At 38.1% G+C, this 25,538-nt stretch overlaps 1 protein-coding gene across 5 annotated transcripts in view; it reads right to left on the minus strand.

Annotated features, from left to right (window-relative positions):
- The window catches only part of PARD3B (par-3 family cell polarity regulator beta), a 1,043,271-nt gene that overhangs the window by 977,606 nt on the left and 40,127 nt on the right, over positions 1 to 25,538 (minus strand). The window contains exon 1 of one of the 5 annotated variants that reach the window (XM_007190580.2): positions 12,833 to 12,855. The exons of the other annotated variants lie outside the window; for them this stretch is intronic. Coding sequence (XP_007190642.2) covers positions 12,833 to 12,844 — 12 coding nt within the window. The 5' untranslated portion in view covers positions 12,845 to 12,855. Of the gene's footprint in view, positions 1 to 12,832; positions 12,856 to 25,538 lie in introns of those variants that run through there. 5 annotated transcript variants of the gene reach the window in all.

The raw sequence follows: 25,538 nt of genomic DNA on the forward strand, positions 1-25,538 counted from the left end.
AAAAGTTAAAAAAGTTAGTTTAGAGATGACAAAGTTTAAGAACTTAGCACACCGATGTACTGGCCAAATGTAATAGAACGTGAACACTATGCTGAAATGGTGCATTCCTGTCAGTTTCAGTGGAGGCCCTACATCTCTAGGTGACCCAGCCCAAGGTGAGGCGCAGACTACTACACACAGGGCTTCCCACGTGAGCTCACGGGCTATTTGTGGCTCATTAACTACTTCGCACCAAGAAAAAAAAAAAAAAAAGGGTCCTAGTAGTTGGAGATCTCTGCAGAGCAGCTTTAATATACTAAGAGAGTGGGAGTTAACTGCTAGATTCTCAGCAGCTGAGGAAGGATCTACACTTGACCAACAAGAGAAACATAGGTGATTCTTAGCAACAGTAGTTGTGGGGTGATGTCCGCAACGAACTCAAGGCTACAAGTGTCAGATTAAACATCAGCCAACCTGGGAGAGCACATATGCAAGAGTATTCAACAGTATTAGTCAGGATTACTGCCTGTGTTAACTGACTAAAGACCACCTCCCCCAAAGATTTCCTAACCCCTGGAATCAGTGAATGTCATTTCTATATCAAAGGTGAACTAAGGCTGCAGGTAGAATTAAGATGGCTAATCAGCTGATTTTAAAATGAGAAACTAGCCGTAATTATCCAGGTGTAATCCAACATAATCACAAAAGTTCTTAAAAGCAGACAGTTGGAGGAGTCAGAGAGATGGTGATGTGATGTGAGAAGGACTTTGAAAATGGAGCATGGGGCCATGAGCCAGGGTATGCAGGCATCCTCTAAAAGCTGGAGAAGGTAAGGAACTTCCTAGAAACTCCCTAGAACTTCCAGAAAGGGAAACAGCCCTGGTGACAGCTTGACTTTAGCCCAGTGCGACCACAGTTGTCTTCTGACCTCCAGCACTGTCAGATACTCCGTTTGTGTAAATCTGTTACAGCAGCAGAAGGAAACAATACACTACTTTCCAGCCCCCCTTCTCCACACTCTTGCGGTGAGAGTATGAGAACCTGAGGTTAACAGCTAGGAAATGAGTAACAGCACCATGAGGTTAGAGAAGAGAGGCCAGCTTTTCCACTTGCTAGTGATATCTCAGAGCGGACTTGAGCTGGGTTAAGGGCATAACTCGTTTGAAGTTTTGATTATTACACTAAACTATATTAATTACTGACAGGAGGGCATTTTATTACTTCAAGTTGACCAGAAGAGTCTTGGAATTTGCCGCACATTTCATCCAAAGACAAGGGAAGAACTATCCACATGGAATGAATTTAAAGCGACAGTGGGAAACAAAAGTTGTTGGCAGATTATCCCCCTTGAGTTTTGCTTATTCAACATGACAGCTACATACAACTGAAAAAGGATGGCAAACAGTAAGCTCAAAGAAAAGTATAGGATGATGAATCAGAACAACCTCCTACTGTACTACTGAGAGATTTTTATATTTCAGAAACAATGAATAATGATGAAGGTGCTTAAAGCTATGTAAAAATGTAAAATAAAGGAAATGTCAAAAATAATAAAGCAGGGTGCTACAGATTAGGGATATATGTACTCACAGGCGAGTAGGGATTTGTAATTGTATAAAATCAAAGATGAGTCAAACATTTTTTTTTTCAGTTGAATTCTGCTACTGAATGAATACTTGTGTCCCCCCCCCCCCAACCAAAATCCATACGTTGAAATCTAAAAACCCAGTGTGATGGTATGAGGAGATGGGGACTTTGGGAGGCGCTCGGGTCGTGAGGATATAAGTCCTCATAAATATGATTAGTGCTCTTATAAGAAAGGCCCCACAGAGCTCCCTCACCCCCTTCCACCATGTAAGGTTACAGTGACAAGACGGCCATCAGTGAGCAAGCAGGCCCTCACCAGACGCGGACTCTGTCAGCACCATGATCGCAAACTTCCCAGCCTACCTATGAAAAATAAGTGTTGTTTATAATCCAGCCAGTTTATGATATTGTTATAGAAGCCTGAACAGACTAAGAGAAACTCCAAAAGGAAGTGATTTCCTGGTGAGTTCAGCGTAGGCATTTCTCTCGGTAACTTCCCCGTGTCTCCCCTCCACTGAAAATAAAAGAATTTTAAATATATCAAGTGCCACAAAGAAGAGAAGTGGCAATGAGAGATGGCAATGCAATTTGGAAGGTTGTAAGCAGGCAGATGGGTAACACGTGGCTTAACAAAACCGAGACTGCAGATACCTGAGCCAGTATAGAAGGAAGCCAGCAAGAAGCAAACCAACGATTTAGGGCCGGGAGGCACCAAGAGCCCTGAAGGTAGAGGCAAGGGCTGAAAAGAGAGAACTGGCCGACACTGCACTGGCAATCATTTCCCCCAATCCAAGTGGAAAATTACAAGTTTTCTCTATGGAGAGATAAAGCCAAGGAGACTATAAACTTGGGATATGAAATTTGCAGACAATGAGCACAGTTGAGCATGCATAAACTCTAGAAAATTAGATGAAAGTCTGCACTGAAAATGAATAAGGCTTCCCTTAGCTCACTTCTCACTCTAAGCCTCCTGGACACTGGTTGCCAGGCTTATACCCTTGAGGCATAAGATTAGAAGATTCCTTTAAAACAGTGGTTCTCAAGCATGGTCCACAGACTGGGGATGTAGTGAAAGGTCTCTCTATGAAACCAAAAGGAGTTTCATTACGTCGACATTATTTGGTGGATAAATTATATCCACCACCATGAGCTTGACATTTTTCTGATGAGAATGATAGTGACAAAAGCAACTGTGATTTTTTGATATTGTATAATGAGATGTGTCAATATTTGAAAGACTGGCATAACTCAGTCAACTAGTATTTTCCGAATGACTCACGCATGTTACAAAACGTTATAAACCCATGCATAGGTATAAGTTCCATTAAAAAGGCAAGACTGACCAATGGATTTTAAGAGTTCTTCCATATGACTTCAGATTCCACATTGCAGCTAACCTTTAAGAATTCAACGATTTGTCAAGTTTTGGCGTAGTATCAGAGGAGAACACCCACAATTATTTGAAACACTGTTAATATTCCACCTTGTGCCAACTATATATCTGTGAGGCCAAATTTTCTTCCAATACTTAAAACAAGTTTGCAAGACTGATAGCAAAGGCAAATAGGAGAATCTAGGTGTCTTCTATTAAGCCAGAGATTTGCAGAAAAGTAAAACAAAGTCACTCTTCTTACTAAATTTTTTTTCTTGAAACAGTTAATTTACATAAAAATAATCTGTTTGCGTTAGCATGTAGTGGGATTACTACTGTTATTTTTAAATGAAGTAATTATTTTTTATAATTTCAGTTTTAGTTTCCAATACATAAGCATTGGTAGACATAACCTCCATAAAAAGTTCTATAAATTGCACTGTCCAATAGGGTAGAAACTAATCACATGTGGCTACTAAACTCTTGATATGTGACCAGTCTGAATCAAGCTATGCTATAAGTGTAAAATATATACTGAATTTCAAAGACTTAGCATTAAAAAGAATGTTAAATCTCTCAATATTTTATATTGATTACATGTTAAAACAATATTTTGGATTTACTGGATTAAATAAGATACATCAATTTCAACCCTTGACTTTTTTAACATCTTTATTGGAGTATAATTGCTTTACAATCGTGTTAGTTTCTGCTTTATAACAAAGTGAATCAGTTATACATATACATATGTCCCCATATCTCTTCCCTCTTGCATCTCCCCCTCCCTCCCACCCTCCCTATCCCACCCCTCTAGGTGGTCACAAAGCACTGAGCTGATCTCCCTGTGCTATGCGGCTGCTTCCCACTAGGTATCTATTTTACATTTGGTAGTGTATATATGTCCATGCCACTCTCTCACTTTGTCCCAGCTTACCCTTCCCCCTCCCCGTGTCCTCAAGTCCATTCTCTAGTAGGTCTGTGTCTTTATTCCCGTCCTGCCCCTAGGTTTTTCATGATTTTTTTTTTTTAAGATTCCATATATATGTGTTAGCATACGGTATTTGTTCTTCTCTTTCTGAATTACTTCACTCTGTATGACAGACTCTAGGTCCATCCACCTCACTACAAATAACTCAATTTCATTTCTTTTTATGGCTGAGTAATATTCCATTGTATATACGTGTCACATCTTCTTTATCCATTCATCTGTCGAGGGACACTCAGACTGCTTCCATGTCCTGGTTATTGTAAACAGAGCTGCAATGAACATTGTGGTACATGACTCTTTTTGAATTATGGTTTTCTCAGGGTATATGCCCAGTAGTGGGATTGCTGGGCCATATGGTAGTTCTATGTTTAGTTTTTGAAGGAACCTCCGTACTGTTCTCCATAGTGGCTGTATCAATATACATTCCCACCAACAGTGCAAGAGGGTTCCCTTTTCTCCACACCCTCTCCATTTATTGTCTGTAGATTTTTTGATGATGGCCATTCTGACTGGTGTGAGATGATATCTCATTGTAGTTTTGACTTGCATTTCTCTAATGATTAATGATGTTGAGCATTCTTTCATGTGTTTGTTGGCAATCTGTATATCTTCTTTGGAGAAATGTCTATTTAGGTCTTCTGCCCATTTTTGGATTGGGTTGTTTGTTTTCTTGATATTGAGCTGCATGAGCTGCTCACCCCTTGACTCTTAATGTGGCCACTAAATATTTAAAAGGTCATGTAACTTGTATTTTTGATTTGCATTACATTTCTATTAGACAGCACTGGTCTGTAAGGTCCTCAATGATTTTTAAGTGTGTAAAGGAGTCAGGAGACTAAAGTCTGAGAACGGCTGCTCTAGAGGGATATGGATCTGTTGGAAAAAAACAATCAAACTGATAGATACTGACATTTAGGGGGCCCGACAGGACACAAAATGACTCTACAGGGAAAACCACCACCAGTCAGTAAGACCAGAACACAATTCACTCAAATATAAGCAGGTGGTAAGGCTCACCAGACAGTTGTGCAAAGCCTCTAACAGGAACAGCAGAGTCCAAAACAACTAAAAATGAAGAATTAGGTACCCCTGTGAAAAGACAGGGTAAATAGCTGAAATAACTTCAAAGACTTACATATCCTCAGAGATGAGAAAATACTGCATCCATGAAACAACCGTTACATTTAAAGATGTTCAAAAAGCAACTTAATTTTGATAGCAGAAATTTAAAATTCAATAAAGATAAACCTCAAAAACTTCAGAGTAGACCAAAAAAAGAAAGAGGGAAAATAGGCGGAAACAAGAAATTTAGACGTGCACTCCACAAAGTCCAAAATGCAAAAGAGAAGAGCCAGAAATAACTGAAAAATTGTGTGTGGGAGTGGAAGGGGAGAGGAAGAGAGGGTTAAATAATGTTTCCCAAAACTGAAAGTTACGTCTACAGACTTAAAAGCTCTAGCAAGTGCCCAAAACACCCAGCACAATAGATGATTTTGAAAACCACACACATCATGAACTTGCAGAGAACTGGAGCGGGGGCGGGAGGGGGGGAATGAGAAGGTCTGGAGGTGCAAAGAGGAGGCTTTATCAGCAATAACACTAAAAACTGAAAATAAACACTGCCTTCCAAATTCTAAAGGAGAATTACTTTACCCTAGAATTTCTCATCTTGATAATCAAGTATGAGTGAGGAATAAAAGATATTTACAGACATGAATATCAAAAAAAGTTCAAGAATTTTTTCTCAGAAATCTACTAGAGATGTTTGAAATATATTTAAAGGAGTATCACTGAACAAAAATGAAACCGTTACTAAAACCAGGACAATATTTGTATAAGCAAAAAATTGATTATACTACGTGGCTCAGCTTTGAACTATATTTTCCAGTCATACTAATGTAAAAACTAAATACTGATTGCCTCAAAATGTTTAACTAATGAAGCACAGGATGCAGAGGGGGACGAGGATGTAAACTAAGAAGAAGAAATGAAAAAGAACTAAGTAAATCATTATATCAACCAAAGACATCTTAAATTTGAGAATCAAGAAATATTCACTCAGGCATATTGCTAAGAAATGAGAAGAAACGCTTAAGGTTGAAATTGGTTGTCACTAAGGAGTAGGAAGGTATGGAACATAAAATTGCTGGTATATGTGAAAAACCTTGTCCTACATGTATAGTGTTAAAGGCCTTACTTCAATTAGTTTAAAATAAAATTTTAAATATTTAAAATATCAAGTAACAAAAAGGGAATATACATTTAACTTTAAAAACACATTTATCGGGCTTCCCTGGTGGCGCAGTGGTTGAGAATCTGCCTGCCAATGCAGGGGACACGGGTTCGCGCCCTGATCTGGGAAGATCCCACATGCTGCGGAGCAACCGGGCCCGTGAGCCACAACTACTGAGCCTGCGCGTCTGGAGCCTGTGCTCCGCAACAAGAGAAGCCACAACAGTGAGAGGCCCGCGCACCGCGATGAAGAGTGGCCCCCACTCGCCGCAACTAGAGAAAGCCCTCGCACAGAAACGAAGACCCAACACAGCCATAAATAAATAAATAAATAAATAAACAAACCCAAAGTTTAAAAAAAAACACATTTATCAAAAAAAAAATAGACCCTTGCAAAGAAATTTAAAGTTTGTGAATTTCTGTTGACAAAGCAAACCAGCCTAGGAAAAAGCTAAGAAAATCAAATAAATGTGTTTGTAATTTGTGTTAATAAATTCTGCCAGTTTTGTTTTAAACCAGACATAAATGTAAAGAAAAGACAGCCACCTGTCTAATGATTCACCAAGGATCATAAACTGGGGATCCACGGGCTGACCCGACCTGCAGACCTATGCTGTTCGGGCTACAGAGTTTGTTGTTTAAAAACCAAGGGAGACCGCAGTGGAATCCAAATTGCTATCTTCCCTTGAAAAAGCAAAAATCTGGCCGCAGACAGCCCATGTTACAACCAACACCAACCAACCAAAACTGGGCAGGGGCAGCCTACTATCTCCCCGAATTGAGCACCACACATTCCACTACCAGAGAGTGCAGATTTCTCTGCACACGCCCCTATAAGACGACACAAGATAGACGAAGAAGATCCCATCTTTCAAGAATAATCAGAAATAGTGCCTATGTGTCTGTAAAAATGAAGAAAATTCTCATTGTCTAAAATGCAACAGCAGATATTTATTTCTCCAGTTCCTTGTGCAGCCCCTGCAGTGATTTGAGCCTGAGACTCCTGGTTTAAAAGTTAATAGGCTTGAAAGAAACAAACATTCAGTTCATTTTTGCTATGTCCCGCAAGCTTGTATTTATATATTTTTCCTACGTATTGCAAGCTTTATATATGTAATACATGCAGATAAAAGTAAAATAAGCACATCAGCATATTTTAAAATAATTGGAGACTTTTTTCCAATTTAACCTGTAACTATATGTTAACATTCAAAATGAGACCACTTCAACGTTTTCTTCATCTTACTTTCGATTTTATGATACATATTATAATCCTATTCATGCAAAAAATCTTTAGGACTTCTACCTTTTATCTTGCTTTCAATTCTAATGTGATGTTCCATTCTGTCGCTTCAGTTCAAATGTTACGGAAAGGCAGAGGTCATTTGGGGATTGTGTCGTGGCATGTAAATAAAACTAATAGTCTTTGTTTTAAAGTTATGCTGCCTCTCCGTTCTTCCTTCACCCTCATTCTAAGAGAACTTAATCAACTGCTCAACATAGCATTATTCATGACAAGGGTTTCCCGCTTTCTCAGACAGGGTTCAAAATGTCAGCTTGAACTATGTAGCAAATTCTAATAGGATGTTTCTAAATGAGTATCCTAAGAGGGCAACAAGGATTTCTTCATCTGTGTGTAGCACATTCAGAATGACACTAGCTACTTCTCACCTGGCCCCAGGAGTAAAGAAAGTCTCCCCAACCCATTTCCTTTCATTCCTGATGCATTTGGGCTCTGGCTGAGCTAACTAACCACTCTCCTAGCAGGACAGGAGCCAGAATAAAAATTTTGTTTTGGGTTTACAAAGCAAAGTATGGGCAAGAAAGCTCTTTCTGAAGGCCTCCCTGCTCTGGTTACAGAAATACTCTGCTAGCAGGGTGCTGCTCTACCCTCTGTGTTGGACGGACGGCATCAGGGAAGTCGTTTAGAAAAGCAGAAAACCAAGTGGTTTGGTTACAGAAAACTGTAACTACCATTTTCAGTGTAAACTGTAAAGTACCACTGAGGTCTTAAAATCTTAGGGCAATTTTTCAAACATGTATCAATTAAATTTTGTATGATAAAAATACAGCTATGAGAATAATACATACTTAAAATTGCTGGGCAGCAGTAACAGAAATTGGACCAACTAGTCAGGTACTTTTCTCAGAATGCTCAGATGGGAGGACATGACGGTTCTCCTCCAGAGAGAGCACAGCCTGTTGTGAGGCAGACCAATATATCAAAATGATTCTATAAAGGCACGGGAACAAGCAGCCAGAGCTCTGCTGATAAACTACTTAAAGTCTTGGTAATATGTGCAACATTAACCAACAACAACAAAAAAACCACATCAAGATTTGATCTTCCTGTAATAATATGGAACTTTAATTCTTCCTAAATACCATTTTCCAGTTGCAAGACACTTAGCAAAATATTTGTGGGTTACTAAAAAAAAAAAAAAATGATGTTAGTTACATCATACATTACACCTTGATACTCTCAAAAACTTAATTTTAAAAATCAAAACTTTCTAAATAGATCCAAAACCCTACTGAGGAAAATACCTTAAACACTTCAAATTTCACTTTAGAAACAAAAGTATAAGTTATAACTTTTAACCAGGATATCTTAAAAGTAGTGTAACTCCAGAGCAATATAGCAAGGTATTACCTGTACTATAATTCCATCATAATTGGAATTATTTAACACAGGGAGACAAAGAGATTATTGAAGTACACAGTCTCATATCTTTATTTTAAATGAGTTTCAAATTTCTCTCACCCACAATTTAACATTGTAACCATTCTCATATTAATCTGAGAAATGTAAATTAAAGACTGAAATCCTTTTGACTTCCCCAATATCATCAGAATCATGCCAACATACATGTGCTGTATATGTATGTAGCTGGGGTGGGTGGGTCATGGTGAGATTATGCAAAGTCAGGATCTCATCATTGGAATACTTCCCAGATAATTGACATCTCCATGCAATGAACTATGAATGTTACCAGCACCCCCAAAGTTACTGAGCCAACCAGTTGATTTATTTGTGTTAAAGAGTTTATGCTTCCAGGACACATTACACCCTAATCCCATCTCCTTCCAGGCATAACCCTGAGAAAGTAAGACCCAGCCAATTCAGAACAACTCCTTTTGGCTTGAGTTTCTAGGAGCAAAGGAGCATTCTGTGCAGCTTTACTCCCAGTGCCCTCCCCCCGGAGATGCACAGCCACACACACACACTAAGGGGACAATGGGAAAGGGCAGATATTTCTTTCCTGGGAAAAAAGCCAGAGTGAAAGTTTTGGAGGAGATAAAAATATTAACAGCTAGTGGAGAGCCATGGAAAGCTTCTCCCCAAGCAAATGTGCTTCGCTGTAAACTTTCCTTGCCCCTTACAATATTTAGTGTTGTGTTAAAGCAAATATTTTTTAAATCCACAAGTATGTGCTGTTTTCAGATGCCTAAAATTAAAAACAAACAAATTCCCCCTCATTGCCTATTTAAAACCAGCGAGACATCCACTCTATCACCACAAGATATTCATCAAGTAGCTGACTGCTGGAGAGACAAACTATTTTGCAAATTTCCTCTCGTTCCTTCTGCCAGGATTCTAAACTGAGGGTCCCATTACACCCATGAAATTAAGCACAACAGGGCACACCCAAGTGCATCTTTCTGGACAGAGGCTTGCCCAAAGTCCCAGTTGTCAGAGGGGTCTAAATCTTTAAAAAAAAAAAATACCATGGCTTTCACAGATTACAATTTACATTAATGGACTCTTCCAGTCATCTAGTTCTGCCGCCCTAAAACTCCTAAGGAATACAACTCTAAGCAACCTATTCAGAGTTAATCCCCCTCTCAGGAAATCTTTTAATACAGGTCTCTGATAGGAATGTGAGTCTACACCCTCTACTTCAGTTTTCTGGACTTAGAACAGCTGATCACCTTCACAGGTGGAGTCAATCCCACCCCCTTCATTCCCAAATCCTTTGCTTCCACTGTACTATTTTACTTTTTATAATTACTGCACTTTCTTAACCTCTATATACTTTCTCCACACCATTCACAAAATGACATGTATATATACAAGCACTGCTTTCTGGTCCTTACAAGGCCCAGTTAAATATATAATGTTGCCAACTTAACAGGTTTGACAGAAGCCCTACTCTGCTGATATAATCAGCTAGTCAATGATGACGCCAGGTCCTTTATTTGCCATTCTTATCTCCAGCAGGTTATTGCCTAACTCTGTTGGGCTTCCTGCTAGAGTCTGTATTTCTTAGAACTCCTTAAAGCAAAGTTCTATGGTGAGCCTTCATAAGGCTTACACTGTAAAACAAACAAACTTCCCAACTGCTGTAATAATTTTAATCTTTTATATATATGGTAGTCTGCTTCTATAATAATAATCTTTTTGAATACTATTTTTTAGGCATGTAATGGTAGTTCTAGAATGCTAGAATATTATACTTCATGTCTTGCCAAGTAGTTTTTTCTTTAAAGCGAGATCAAAGTGGAGGGTAGGGGGAAGAAATGTCTTTAAGGGAAATACGTGAAAAAGATGAAAATGTTTTAGACTTTAATATTTCTAAGAGAAATCCATGCACACAGTAGCAGGTAATATACCTGCTACTGCATGATTTTTTTGTTCTATTTTCCTTAGGTAGGACAGCATCCAAATGAGATCTAAAGGAGTCTCTACAGACTCACCTGAATTGAATGTTATAACCTAATGAGGTGCACACAGGTGAAGCTTTTGTAGCATTTTGGTCCTATTAACCCAGCAGCATCTTATGGGAATAGGTAATGAGACCAGGGAGTCATCTGTGGTAGCCACTGAAGCGTGTTCATAAATTGTTGATTCTCTTATTCTGAGAACATGGTAGAATCACACTCTACCACCCACTTGAACTTAGGTTTGGCTATTAACTGGCCAAAGAAGTGTGAGTGTAAGTAACATGAGCCTCTCTGCGCAGAAGCTTTCAGATCCAGTGCATAGATTTCCACCTCTTTTTCCCTGGTTTTCTGTAGTTATAAACATGTTTTAATCTGGAGCCTCCATCAGCCAGGACCCCGAATGATATAGTGAGCACATCTCCTTATGACCCATGAGGGGCTCATAGCATGATTGAGAGATTTTACTTTAAGCCATGCAGGTTTACAGGTTTTTTGTTGTTGCAGCATAACCTAACCTTTCCTGAACCACAAGTAGTTTTAAAAACCAATATATAAGGCACAGTGCTGTGCTACAGGGAAACTCAAGACAGAAGTCAGGGCGGAGGTACTATCGCCCTCAAGAAGTAGAGATTACAAACAGAGGGACCAAACAGAACCGTGTTCTGGTCATGAAATGAGGAAAACAATTCTGGCTTTTCCATCTATGGAAAGCCCTCTAAAGCCTTGTAGTCAAACCACTTTCTAAAAGAGAGAGGAAGAGAAGTCAGTAAAGGTCAAGACAGAAAACAGGGGAAACCATGAAGGCAGCAGATAGTTGAGTGAGGCTATAGCATAAATTTCAAAAACAGTCACAGGAAATACGGCTGGAAATCTAAGATGCAAAAAAGCATGACAGGCCTTGAGTCATTAGACTATTAACAGCAACAATAAAAGCAACCATTATGTCCCAACACATTTTAGGACATTACATAACCGTTCTCATAATAATCCACTGAGGTAGATACTGTAATAATTTCCATTTGACAGATAAAAAGTAAGGTGCAGGTAAAGAAAGAGGACTGATGTGTAGGTAGAGATACCTTTAAAAAAAAAAATCACTGAAAGGAAGCAGGTGAAAGATAATGAGCTCTGTATTAAGATACTAACTAGAGATGTGAATCAATAATCCAGAAACGTGTGATAGGGTCATAGCAACAAGCTTCTGCTTCTTAGTGTTTAAAGGTTGCTGCAAGTTCTCTGCTGCCCCTCTCACTGAGAGGGAGCTAGTCTAATTCCGCTCTCCCGCTGCCTTTCTTACACACTTGCTTGACAAACAGATTATGACAAAAATGATGCTTTAGGGCTTCTGACACCAGATCTCAGGAAGTCCTGCAGCTCCTGCCTGGCTCTCTTGAAGCATCTAGAGCCCAGGATAAAACACTCGGAGCCCTGAATCACCTTGCAAAAGTAAAATACCTTGCTAAGAGGCTTTGTTTAAAAGCTCCAAGAGTACATGGGGGAGGGCCCAGCTGAGCCCAGCGGCCTTCCAAATACCCATACCTAAGTGCTGGGCATGTGAATTAAGCCACCTTGGACCCTCCAGACCGGCCAACAGCTGAATATCACCAAGGGTCCCCTCAACTGACACCGTGTGGAAGAGAAGTACCCCAGCCAAACTGTGCCAGATTCTTGGCCCAAAGCCCATGAGGTATAATGAAGTAAATATGTTAAGATGACACGTTCTGGAATGCTTATGCTGGAATAGACCACTGCAACACACTGTTTATGAAAGGAACTGTGAAGTTCAACCAACTGTATCAAAGTCACTGGGCCTGCTCAGCCCCGCACGTCGCTCTCAGTGAGTTAGAATGTGTGCAAATGGACCCAAAGACTGGCATTATCAGCAAGTTCCACCACCCCAAGTGCTTCTTATATTGAAGTCTGAGAAGATCAGAATCAAAACCACCTACACAATAAAAATGGAACCGAAAGCACTGGTTCGCCACAAAACGAGTGATATGAAAACTTACGTGGTTACTCATCTCCGGCCCCTGCTGGCTCCACAGTCTCCCGCCACTCTAACCGCCTGAAGCATGCCTAGGAAGCTTTAAACATTTCCCAATCCTGAGCCCCGCCCCAAGCCAATCACCGGGAGGAGCATCCAGGTGATTCTAATCTGCAGCTAGGATCGCGAGCTGCTGGTTCACAGTTAACCATTAATATTGTATTGCTTTAGGAGCAAAAAAAAAAGGGATTAAAAAAAAACTTGCCTAGGAGAAGAATTACTCACTTTTCCTAGGAAAAGAAGAGAAAGAAAGGTTTGGCTTGATTTCCCCAAACTGCAGGGATGATCTCCGTTTGAGTAAAATAGATGAGAAAGAATTACAATTTCTCCCCTTCCAAAATATCTAAAATTACTTGCATATGTATATTATTTTGGTCAAATGTTATTTTAAATATATAAAGTACATCTTGACTCTCTAAGCATGTTTCACAAAGTGGTATAACGCATATGACTTTCAAGAGCAAATTTATATTTCTGCTTTTAAAACATCTTTTGGAAAGACTGGATGTCAAACAGCTTTTAAAGGGAAAATTTAATTTTAAAAAAGCTTAGCTTATGCACTAGGCCACTCACTGCCTCATACATTGTATTCTCTTACTGAGCTAATATTAAAACTTTGTTCCTAATACAAAGAATTCCAGAATAGAATCTAAAAAGTATTAATACTTGAGTTTATATGAAAAAATCAAAATAACCCCCACTCCTTTTGTAACAAAGCATTGCCCTTGTCCAACGCTCAATGGTGAGAAAAAGCACTCAGGATGTCAAAGGCACAAGATTGTAGGCTACTTTCTATAAAACAAACATTCTCTCTGAACACTGTTAATATTCACAGATTAGAAAATGAGGTCATTAATGATAAATATAATCATCTTAGCAGATGTCTTCTCAGACTCATCATCAAATGTTATTCAAGTGTGAATGGAAATGACCCAGTACTCTTCAATAAATATTTATTATTCACCCAGCAAATAGTACTGACTATGAACCAGGTAGTAGTGGGTCCGGTGAAAGGAAATCACCCAAAGGTTCACCAAAGAGGAGGCTGGATGAGCCAGATAGAATCACTTAAGCTTGAGCCCAGGTGGAATCATCCTAGCAAGACGTGAGGCTGTCTCCTACAGTGAAAGCTAAGCCAGTAAATGAACAAAGATCTTTCATACCAATGTGAAGCGCTACTGGAACTTGGAAGTGTTTTTCCAAACACCTGTTGGGTTTGCACTGCATGCTTCACATTCTTTCTGTGCAGAGTCCCTTTTGGAATTAGCCAAATGCACTTGTGGCAGGAGTTAATCAAGTGCAGTCTATAAAGCAAAGTTTTTATCAGGTTGTAGTTAACAGGCATTAAGTTTCTACATTTTTGTTACACATGATTAATAGAACAGTGAAAAATGTCCTGTGGTCTGATCTAAAGAAAAATAATATTGAAGTTGGGAGGGTAAATTTTCAATGTTTTCTTTATCTGTCCCTGATGGTCTTCAGGGATCCAAACAGTTCACACAGACTTTGTGGATTACTTTACTTCTCAGCACTTAATTTGCCCCAGTAGAGAAATTAACAAACAATAACCACTGAAACACTTTTTATGAGGATTCCTGAAGTAATGCTGGTGAATTAATCAAGACCTACAAGTTACTGCAACGAGAGCTAAAATACTCTTTTTAATACAAAACGTGCTATTAGAAATTCAGATCCAGAAAAATTAAGACAATTCTCAAAGCTGACAGACAGCAAATTTAATAAAATAGGAATTATAAAGGCATAGAAGAAAATTAACTTAGATGCCTCGAGTTATATGATAAGGATCAGCATTTTCAACTTTTCTGACTTAAGACTATTCCATCTATACTTCCTTATTCCTATGCTGAGCAAGAAGGCTCTCATACTGACCACTTTAAAAGATAAATAAGTGAGCATGCGGCTATGTAATTTAGAGAAGTAAATTTGCTCTCAGAGTTTCAGAGGATGCTATTAACCTAGCATCGGTAATACCTATGTACAAACCGTTTTTCTAAAAATAGAAGGATTTATAATTATCCTGCTTCTACAGCTTGATTCAAAATATTTATTGAGCATCTGCTAAGAGGAAACATCTGTGTTGGTCAATACAGCAATACAAAGTGGTAAAGACAGCTCCTTGCATCCCCAGTATAGCTGGGGAAATAGAACATATTCTATAAAAATCCAAATGACCAAATGAGTGTTTGAGAGACACTTGTATCAACTTCTGATTTTTATGTAATATATCATCTTCTAACCAGACTGAGAAGTTTAAGTGTTTCATGTGTTTTTTATCTTTTTATCTCACCCACCCACACCCACGATCAGCACAGAGCTGCTCACACAAGAATCTAAAATGGCTTGATTTGATTTGGTCTCCTTTTGAAAACAGGACTCTCACCAGAGAGATGTAGGTAAGAGTTGGCCATATAATCCGTGACAATGAAACACAAACAGGCCACAATGTGTATTAAAACCCAACATTCTGACCTAAATGGACATTTTACTAATGACAGATTAGACATGGTATGAATAGAACTGATGATAACATACTACCTTCCCGTGAACTTAATACCAGTCAGATTTTCACTGTTTCTTTGTGCTACTATTTAAGAAAATTCTTGGGCAGGATTTGTAGCAAAAGAGAATTAAATGATTGAAAACTAAGTTGAATGAAAGTAGTACATTTAGCTTGGAGGAGACATACTTAAGAGTGACAAGAAAAGCTTCACCTAGAAAGCAAACAATGAAGCATCTGATATCTATATTACTTAGCAGATTTACAGTGTTTCACAAGCAGTATCTCATGTAACATCCCCATGTGATGGATTTTGTGTCCCAATTGTACAAAACAGAATATTGGGCCTGAAGGCAAGTGCAGAGTTGAAATACAAACCCAGATTTTGTCTTTCTCCAAGAGGGTGCTACTTACCCTCGACCAGAAATAACTCCCCTCAACAAGGGGATCAAAGTCAATGATCTCTGGTTTTCACCTCTTCCAGGTCTAAAATTGCCATCGTTATAAAAGAGAGGATAGCAACCAATTGCACACCACCTTCAGTAGGGCCAGAAAAACACAGTTTATATCAACTTTATTGTAATTAGCTAAACAAACGAGAAATTTCCATAAATTTCTACAATTCCTTAAGAAGAAGATAAATGTCATCTGTTTGAATAATTTAGAAGGTGAAATCTTGCCTTCAGGATTACTTCCAGAACTTGTCTTCTAATCCTACAGTGACCACTGGAATAGATAGATTTTCATCTCAATTTGAACAATCGCATTCGTAGTATATCAGTGACAATCACTTACACCAAGTTTCTTAGGCCTAAATTAAGCAGTTCATGAACTGCTTAAGTTTTACATTATCTTCTTGAAACAGGAGATCTACATATTTAAGCACCGGTTCCTGATTCATGAAGAAACTCATTTGGGGGAGCCTATTTTTTAAAAAAATACAATTTACATATAAGAATTCAAAATTCATATCACATCTCATAATCATTCTTCAATTAATCAAATTTGATGAGGAATTCTAATAAGCTTTCAAAATTAAGTTTTTTATATATTAAAAAACAATATAGCAATCACCATCTAATGTGTAAGACCTAACCACTGCACAGATGATGTTTAAATTTGAACTTGAAAGGAAAGCCCATCAGTGTGCCTGCTTGATTTCTTTAATCTATTCGTGTAGGTTAATTACCTGACACTCATTAAGATGGCTCTGGGCTTCTTTACATGTCTGACCATATTAACCTCTCCAACTAATCCTTATTAGAAAAATATTAAAGAGTGTTCATTGCTATTACAAATTGAATTTGAAATGATGAAACAATTATCAAATAAATGGAGTAGAAAACGAGGTTATACGCATGAGAAGATTCAATGCATCAAATATTTTACTTCCATTATTATAAAATAAAGGTCTTAAGGTCTATATCCAGGAAATGTGCTTAAAGATCAGTCCTTGAAAGAAATCTCTCCACTCCACTCTTATCCAGTAGGGTGACAAACAAAAACCTCAAGTTCATCATTAACAGTTTTATTCAGGGGAAAAAAAACTTATTTTAAACTAAACAATTGGACAAAAAGATTCAACCATCTAGCTCAGTAAATCTACATAAAAATCACTTAATACTATGAGTTTCACTTTCCATATAACTCATTTTGCAAATAAAATGGTAGAAAGAGGCCAATAAAGTACTGGTCAACATCACAAAAGCATGAAATATAAATGAGATGTTACTTTTAAAAACTGAAACCTTATCATTTCAGTTCTGGGACAGAAAAGGAATTCAAAGACATTTCTTCTCTAGACAAATTTCATTAAAATTTGTCCTATGCCCTTCAACAACTGATATTTCATCTTTGTAGACACCTTTTTTTAAGATATTATCAAGTGAGTGTTAATGGTGGTATTTTATAAGTGTTCACTTAAGTTATACTAGAGGTTAGACTAGGAAAAAAAAGGCACAGAAGTCTGGATTCAGGCAATGAAGTGAAGAAATGGGAGAATTAGGAAAAGAGATTAAGAGAAAAGGGAGAAAGGATGCAGGGGATATTTACAACAAATGACAAGGCATTAAAATCCTTAATATTGAAAAGGTTCTCACAAAAGAAAAAAAAAAAATGTCCTCTGTCCATTTTTTTTTTCTTTCAAACTATAAATAGCCACAACCAAAGGGAAACAAAAGTGGCCAATCCACCCATATGGCAGAAATTAACCTCCTTAGTACAGTTTTTTTTTTTTAATGGGAAAATGTTTTACCCTCCATATTGACAAAAATGAAAAAAGATATAGCAGTCTCAAACACAGGTATGAGCAGCACTGATGCGATCTCTTACCAAGTTCTGTAGAAAGACTACCAAAGTTCTAAAAACATACACATCCATTGATCCAGTAGTTCCAATTTAAGAAATTAACCTAAGGTCCAAATTAGAGAAGTCATTCCAAATAATAAAAGTTCTAGAATGAAAGAATATGGATGAGATGAAGTCAGCAATAAAATAATTTAAGAAAATTGTCCAGAACTAAAAAGCATGAGTTTCCTCATAGAATGGCCCTCTGAGTACCCAGTCCAATGGACAAAAATAGCTGTACCCCCAGGTACATCATGGTGCAATTATAGAACATTGGGCCTGGAAAAAAAGATGATCCTACAAGTTTCCAGAGAGGAAAAAACAAATATCAAGGACCAAGGATCAGAATGACACTGGACTTTCTAGCAAAAACATTGGGGAAAATAATAAATTAATACATTAAAAGTTCTGCAGAAAAAAAATGATCCCCATCGTGGAAATCCATTCACAAGAAAAACATTTACTAAATTTGGGGGTAACATAAAGACATATTCAGACATTCAAAGTGTCAGACTATTTGTCTGCCTTGCATCCATGTACAGACAGCAAACGGAAGAAATGCTTTGTCAAAATGAGGAAATAAACCGAGTACAAATAAAAACTGGTATCTACAGAAAAAGAATACAAGAAATACCAAAAGGATGGCAAAGGGAAACAAAACTTACATAGGAAAGAAAAAGTACGCATAATATACTATCTGGTTAGTTCCATATAACTTGTATGGAATATATTTTATTATGCACAGTACATTATGTATTATGTAATTGTATTACATAAACAAAGAACATTAATCTGACCAAAATAACAATATAACTCTATTTAAAAGAGAGAAAGATGGGAAATATGGATGAATATAGCAGGGGGTGGAAAGTGTGTGTGAAAAACTAAATTCTCATCTTCTGTAGTTAAAATCAAAAGATGATTCCTAAAATTGGGAGGAAAGAAAGAGAGAAAGAGAGAAGAAGAATATAAACATGTTATTTAGAGACAAGGAGGTAAATACCAGGCCCTACAAATCATTTAGTAGAGTTAAGGGTAGTTGTCTGTGTAGAAAGGGAAATAAAAAGTATTGGAGGAGGAGGACGGAGGCAGGGGAGGGGGAGAGGGAGGGGATGAAAAAAGATGAAGGTTTTCAAACAAATCGTATAACACAATTTGACTGTTTTGAGTTATGTGCATCTATAATGTTGTTAAACATAAACACTAAATTAAAAATCATTTTGAGCAAAAAAAAAAAAAAAAGAAATTAACCTAAGGAAAAATGATGGATACTCAAAAACTTTGAGGGACAGGAGTTCACGACAGAGCTGTTCATCATTGTGAAAAATCTATAACAACCTAAATATCCAACATGGTGTACTGCGTAAATAATTTGTGACGTGTGTATACAATGTAATATTGTATATGCACACATATATACACATATATAATACATAGACATATTTCTTTAATTTAGCTCTTATATAAAGCCTATGTGCCAGGTACTGTTCTAAGCATTTTACAAACATTAATTCATTGAATCCTCATAACAACTCCCTTATATGGACCCTATCATTATCGTGGAAGAGCTGGGATTTGAACCAAGGCGACTGACCTCTATAGTCTGAGCTCTAAAGGATACTTACAACATATAAATAAGTTAGTTATCTCAGATAATGGGATTTTAAGTAAGATTATGTTTTACCTATCTATATTTTCGAATTTTCCAACTTAAACTTGTATTATTCTTATAAGAAAAAGTTTATTTTAATGCACAAATAAAAGAATAACCCAGGAAATAAGTAGGGGTAGAAACTGTAAAGTCCAAATCATCAAGACAGAGATGATAGTTGAATTTCAACATGAGAACTAAAGGAATGAATATAAGCCAAAAGCAGAGGGCCAAGACCTGAGCTTACTTTTTAATTTGGTGTTCTTAACTGGTAAATGTCAGATACTCTAGAAGGCTATTCATTTGGAGCTGTATTTCCACAGGCTCCTATACATAACAGTAATTCTGTGAGACATTAATAGATGTGCTATGATAGGAAGGCACCACAATCATATGGTTTTACACACTGGATTAATCAAAAGGAAAATGATTTCTCTGTCACAAGACAAACCCTCAGTGACTCTACCAGAGGCTGACATTTCCCAATTTATTTGTCCATGAAACTCTCTTCCAAAGATTTCCTCCTAATACTAAGGCTCTATAAAGCACACTCTGGAAAAAAAAAAAAAAAAAAAAAAGCTGATTTAGAATATTTCCACTCATCCCTCTCATTCATTCAAACAAGTACCAAGTGCCAAGTGCCTTGGGACAGACAGCCAGGTATGTGGACAACAGAGAAGATGGGTCCTAGTCCCAGCTCACCGCTTACTGGCCCACCTAAGACTGTTTACTCAAGAGTAGAAGAGGGTCAATATCGCCTGTTCCCCCGTGTCTCTAACTGACATGTTTAAGAACTGAAGTGAGTTTGCAAAGCACATTCGCACATGTTAGCAGTATAATCCTATGCAAACAACTGCCTTCTCTCCACGTTCTACGGCTAAATTGACATTACTTGTACTGGTTGCTCACAATTCCCAATACCGTGCCTGGAGAGAAGTATTTTCAGGGGAACACTCAGCAGCAAACAAACAGCATCCACAAAGGCACCATATGTATTAGTGAGGCTTTATCAATGGTTCAGATCTCTACCGGAAAAAAAACAAACCTGCCTCAGCCCCTGCCACGTGAGAAAAATAATTCCATTCTCAGAAATGAGTTGTGGAAGCACCACACGGTGCTACGGAGTGGTGTCCTCACCGCAGACCATGAGTGCCACAAAAACGGAGCCAACGAATTAGGCAGGTGAACTTCCCATACCCAATTCTCCAGCCAGCTTAATTCCTTAAAAGCCTGAAATTGCTGCCTTTACACATATATAAATATAGACCACAAATACAGGTGTTCTCTACAATTATTTTCCTTGCTAAGCTGAGCTTAGTTGAAAGATTATTTGGAGGGTGTTCTATGTTTTTGTATCTGCTAAAGGTTTTCTCCAACCACCATTCCACGTACTTTTCCACCAGGCAGACAAACCTCTAAACTTCTAAAGTCAGCAAAAGGTGCCCCTTTATGAACAGCAGTATTCATCCTTGAACATGGAAATCAAATAAGCATTTTATGGTCTGTTTGCTAAACAACTTAAAAAATAGCCAGTGCCACGCGTTCTGTTTCGGGACTGGCAAAATAAAATGATACAAGAAGTGACTTGGAAGATAATGTTCAGTAAGGCTCCATTATCACACAGGAAGCCCTACTCCAAGATGCTCAGCATCTCTAGAAAGGAAAAACAAGTAGGAACAAAATAGAAAAAGAATAAAAGATGGGGCTGGACTGGGGAGTGGTTGATGATTTTAGGAGCTGGGTGATGGGACACATAGGGGTGAGAGGCTCACGATCTATGTATAAGCTGGAAATTTTTCACAATAAAGATTTTTTTAATTAAAAAAAGAAGGAAACAATGGCTATTAGACAATAAAAATCAAGGACATTATATTCCTGTGTCTCATGATTTCATAATACTAAATGTAATTATTTATGAAATCCATTGTCGAAAAAAACCATCACAAGACTCACTGTGGTGCTGTATTGTTTTTATTTCATTGTCTTTACATCCAGTAGTCAGACAGCTCCGCGACAGCAGAGCACATGTCCTGCTCACAGCGTCTAGCACAGCACCTGCAAATAATCAGTTGTTCAAAAAGAAAAAGTTTGCTGAATGAATGAATAAAATCCTGTTTCTTTGTTTCACTAGAGAATTCAAATTGAGCCCAGTAGCACAGCATTCTCTCGTTTCCCTTAAAAACAAAATTCAGAGTCTCCGTTTTGACCAGGGCTCTGATGATTACAAAACATGAGACAAAGCAAGATCACATGCAACTTGTGAAATATACCCTTATTTTATCCGTATCTTTACACAAAGACACTTGACTCTCTGAAACACCTTCCACAGTCCCAAAATGATAAAAAAGGCCTTACAAAATGACTACTGTCAAGTGGATAAAATATATAAATGTCCCACCTCTTAATAAGCATCAATAATACTTGATATTCTTCTGTAAACTGTTTCTTTCTTCTCACCCAACTTCTTCCTCCCATGCTCCCCTCTTCCCCACTGCCAATATTCCACCAACAGAGGCAGTAATCTCACCAGCAACTGGGGAATGTGGAGGTAGAAGCAATACCATTAACCACAGTCTTAAACACACTATGACCTGTGGTGCCCATCCTTGCCAAAACCCTCAGACTCCATCTCAGTTTTTCATCTGTTCAATGCTTGACCTCACCATGGGCTCCACATCAAAGATTTAGAAAGAGGAGAGTTTCCACTGTCAGTAGCAGAGGGGCATGGGATGAGATGGGGGCAAACTAGCCTTTGCTCTCCTTTGGAGATTGTAGAGGGAGGTGATGTCTTTCTTCTGGACATCTCAAGCAGACCTTCTGAGTGCATTTGCCTACAGAAATAAAGGAACTTCCATGTCACTAAGATATAATTCAGGTACACCAAGGGTCCAACAGGATTTTCTGAACTGATGCAGCATCTGAGCACCCTGTGAAACGAAGAGCAAACTTGCAAACAACTCCAGAAAATTCTTAGAGCAAGTCTGTAAGGTAGACTCATGACCCTAAGGAGTAGACATTTCTCTAGCCAGGTCGCTGCAGGCAACATTCAGATTTTTGCACAGTGATGATGAAAGAAAATTCACGAAGGCACCTGGTCAAACCGCCTCACAGACAACATCATAGCTGAAGTGTCCCTCTTTCTTTAATTCTGTGCTGTTTACATTGCAGGGTTTCAAGTAATTTTTATTTTCTTCTTTATAAAGTATTTTCTGACATTTTCCTACAGTAAGTATGCATTACTTTTATAGGTCAGGGAATAAAATAACCACCAATAGAGCTATCTAAAAAAAAGAAAGAAAAATGTTGCTGTCATTTTGAAAGCACATTCACAGAACTCAGTGGCGATGGGAAAAGGGTGATTAGGAATTCAAGTGCTGCAGGCAGCAGTTCAGCATTGGGACCCAAAGCACATGCTCTGGAGTTCCACGGCCTGGGTACAGTGCGTCTCCACCACTGGTTAGATTTGATGTTGGGCAAAATAACTTACGTCTTGCTTGTTCACCTGTAAGATGGAGATAAGAGTACCTACCCAAAGGATGGCTGTAAGGATTAAATCTGTGAAGGCCTTAGCCCATCCCTAAACACAGCAACCTCTCCAGACATGGTCACTATTATCACCTTCTTTGAATTCCTTTCACATCCACTTTGAGTGATGACCATCTTAATCCTTTGCTATTATTGTGAGAATGTGTATTGGTAAATGCTATAGAGGACTATGAATTGTCTATTTCTCATGACGTTAGAGAGATGCTATTATAAATAGATGCTATCTTTATTGAAATGCACAGGAAGACTTGGTAATGAGTGAAAGAGCAAACCAATGATTCAGTGAGGTGTGCAGAGTCCTAAGTCTTCTGGCCTTAGCATTTGATCTCACCCCTGTGTTTTAATGAGGATAAGCTCACAAAATCCTTTTAACCCAATATCTGCTTTACCTAAATGCCTCAATCTTAGACTCATTTTCAAATATGCAGTTCTGGACTTCTGTTTCAGGGAGCAAGTACGATGGGACCACTCTGACACCTAGAGTGCCATAATCACTATGAATATTGGCACTTAGGACCGAGCAGTCAAAACACTATTGCTGAGTTCCCTACGGAAAGTTTTCAGTAGGATCATTTTCACACTAAAACACAGTCGCCACCGCTAAAGTTGCAGAGTGTCCTGGTCATGGTTAGCAAAAGGGAGATGAGATAAGGGAGATAAAGGCAGAAGATAGACGTGTATAAGCAGAAGGATATTTGAGAACAAACACAAGTTGTAAGACCTGGGGTCAAGTTTGACCTTGCTGGTTAGTAGAAGTGAGTCCAAGTCATTTCTGATTCCTAAATTTTCTGGCAAATGAGATCACTCCCTGCTCTACTCAGTATTCACCTAGAAGAATTAAAGGAAGCCAAATAAAAATATTTACAAACTCCTGAGTGCACTGGGATGATCATCACTATCAATATAACAGTCTTAGATCAGTACCCTCCCCTCCAACTTAAATATCTTGGGAGAACGGGGAGCCTGCAGACTATTGGAAAATTTGCCGTTTTGAAGACAGTAAATTGGTGAGGGCTTGTACATAAGCATTCACACCACAAGCCCTGCTTGATGGCAGCTGCATGCTGGATGCAATATGGTGCCGTGGAGGATGGTGTAAGACACGGTAGCCCATCTGCAGTGTTCCTCCACCACCCTCTCATATACACACTCTTCTGCTAAACATAAGCACTTCTCCCATGTTGGGGAGCCTCAATCTACATCGAGGGTTCTTAGATTTTCACTGTCCCTGGCGTTTTGTTGGATTTTGTGCAAGACCTGATACAGCAGCCCATGACTCTAGAATACTCTTTTAGCAATCACCACAATCTTGCATGTAACATCCAAAGCTTTTCAACCTATTAAATCCTAATAGGGGCCACACCATGTGCAAGATAAATATTCACTGAAAGACAAAAAGAAATCTGCATAAATTACCAAAAATACAAATACAGTGGAAGCAACCTAAATGCCACTCAACAGATGATCGATAAACAAATGGTAGTATATCTATCTAATAGAATATTATTCGGCCACAGAAAGGACTGCCTACTGATACATGCCATAGCATGGAGGAACCTTGAAAACGTTACACAAAGTGAAATAAACTAATCACAAAAGACCACATATTGACTGTATAATACCAATCACGTGAAATATCCAGAAGAGGCAAACATTCAGAGACAGAAAGCAGACTAGGGGTCGCCAGTGGTTGAGGAAATATGAGGATGACAGCTAAGGGGAATGGGGTTTCTTTGGGAAGTAATTAACATATTCTAAAATTGACTGTGGCAACAGATGCACAACTCTGAATATACTAAAAGTCACTGAATTATACACTTTAAATGAGTGACTTGTATAATATGTAAATTATTTCTCAACAAAGCTGTCATAAAATAATAAATGGGGCATAAATCATGAAAAAAGTTATGTAAAAAACAAAAAAAGAAATCAAAAATATTCTACAGAGACAAGTTAACAAAAGCGGAATAGCTGATTCTTCTATTTAAGCTTACTTTCATCATTGGGTGTTTTAGAAAACACAACTGTCATCTAAAACAACAGATTTTCATGGCAGGTTTTCCCATGAAGAAGAACAACAACAACAAAAACACACCTTTTATTACAAAAATAATCACTTTAAATAAGAGTTGAATAAATGGATCAGACATGCTCTTTCTCTTCCACTAGGTCATAAAAATACTGTACTTAACTCATTTCATGGATTTCCAGGGAAAATGAGAGCCACCTTTCTACTCACTGCTGAGAATGCAAGACAGCCCAGCATTTTTCAAAGTAGTCTACCTTCCTAAAATGGATGTAGCTAGTCCCCTCAGACCCTTGGCCTCCAACCATCTCCTACATGGCCTCTACAGCAAAGGTCACTTAGGGGTCATCAGATGCACTCTTGCCCTCCAGACGGGTCTGCATTTCAACCATATGTAAATGATAACCGTCCACCTTTACTCGGTTTTCAGATCACAAAATTGCTAGTATTAGTAGAAAAAATGATATTCAAATTATCCATTATGGGTATCTTATCAAATATATATATATATTTTTTTTTTTTATTTTTTAAAGACAACTTTAGCACACTAAAAGGTAGGAAAACATTATACAGTAATTTTGCAT

This window comes from Balaenoptera acutorostrata, chromosome 8 (assembly GCF_949987535.1).
Source record: "Balaenoptera acutorostrata chromosome 8, mBalAcu1.1, whole genome shotgun sequence".
Lineage (NCBI taxonomy): Eukaryota > Metazoa > Chordata > Mammalia > Artiodactyla > Balaenopteridae > Balaenoptera > Balaenoptera acutorostrata.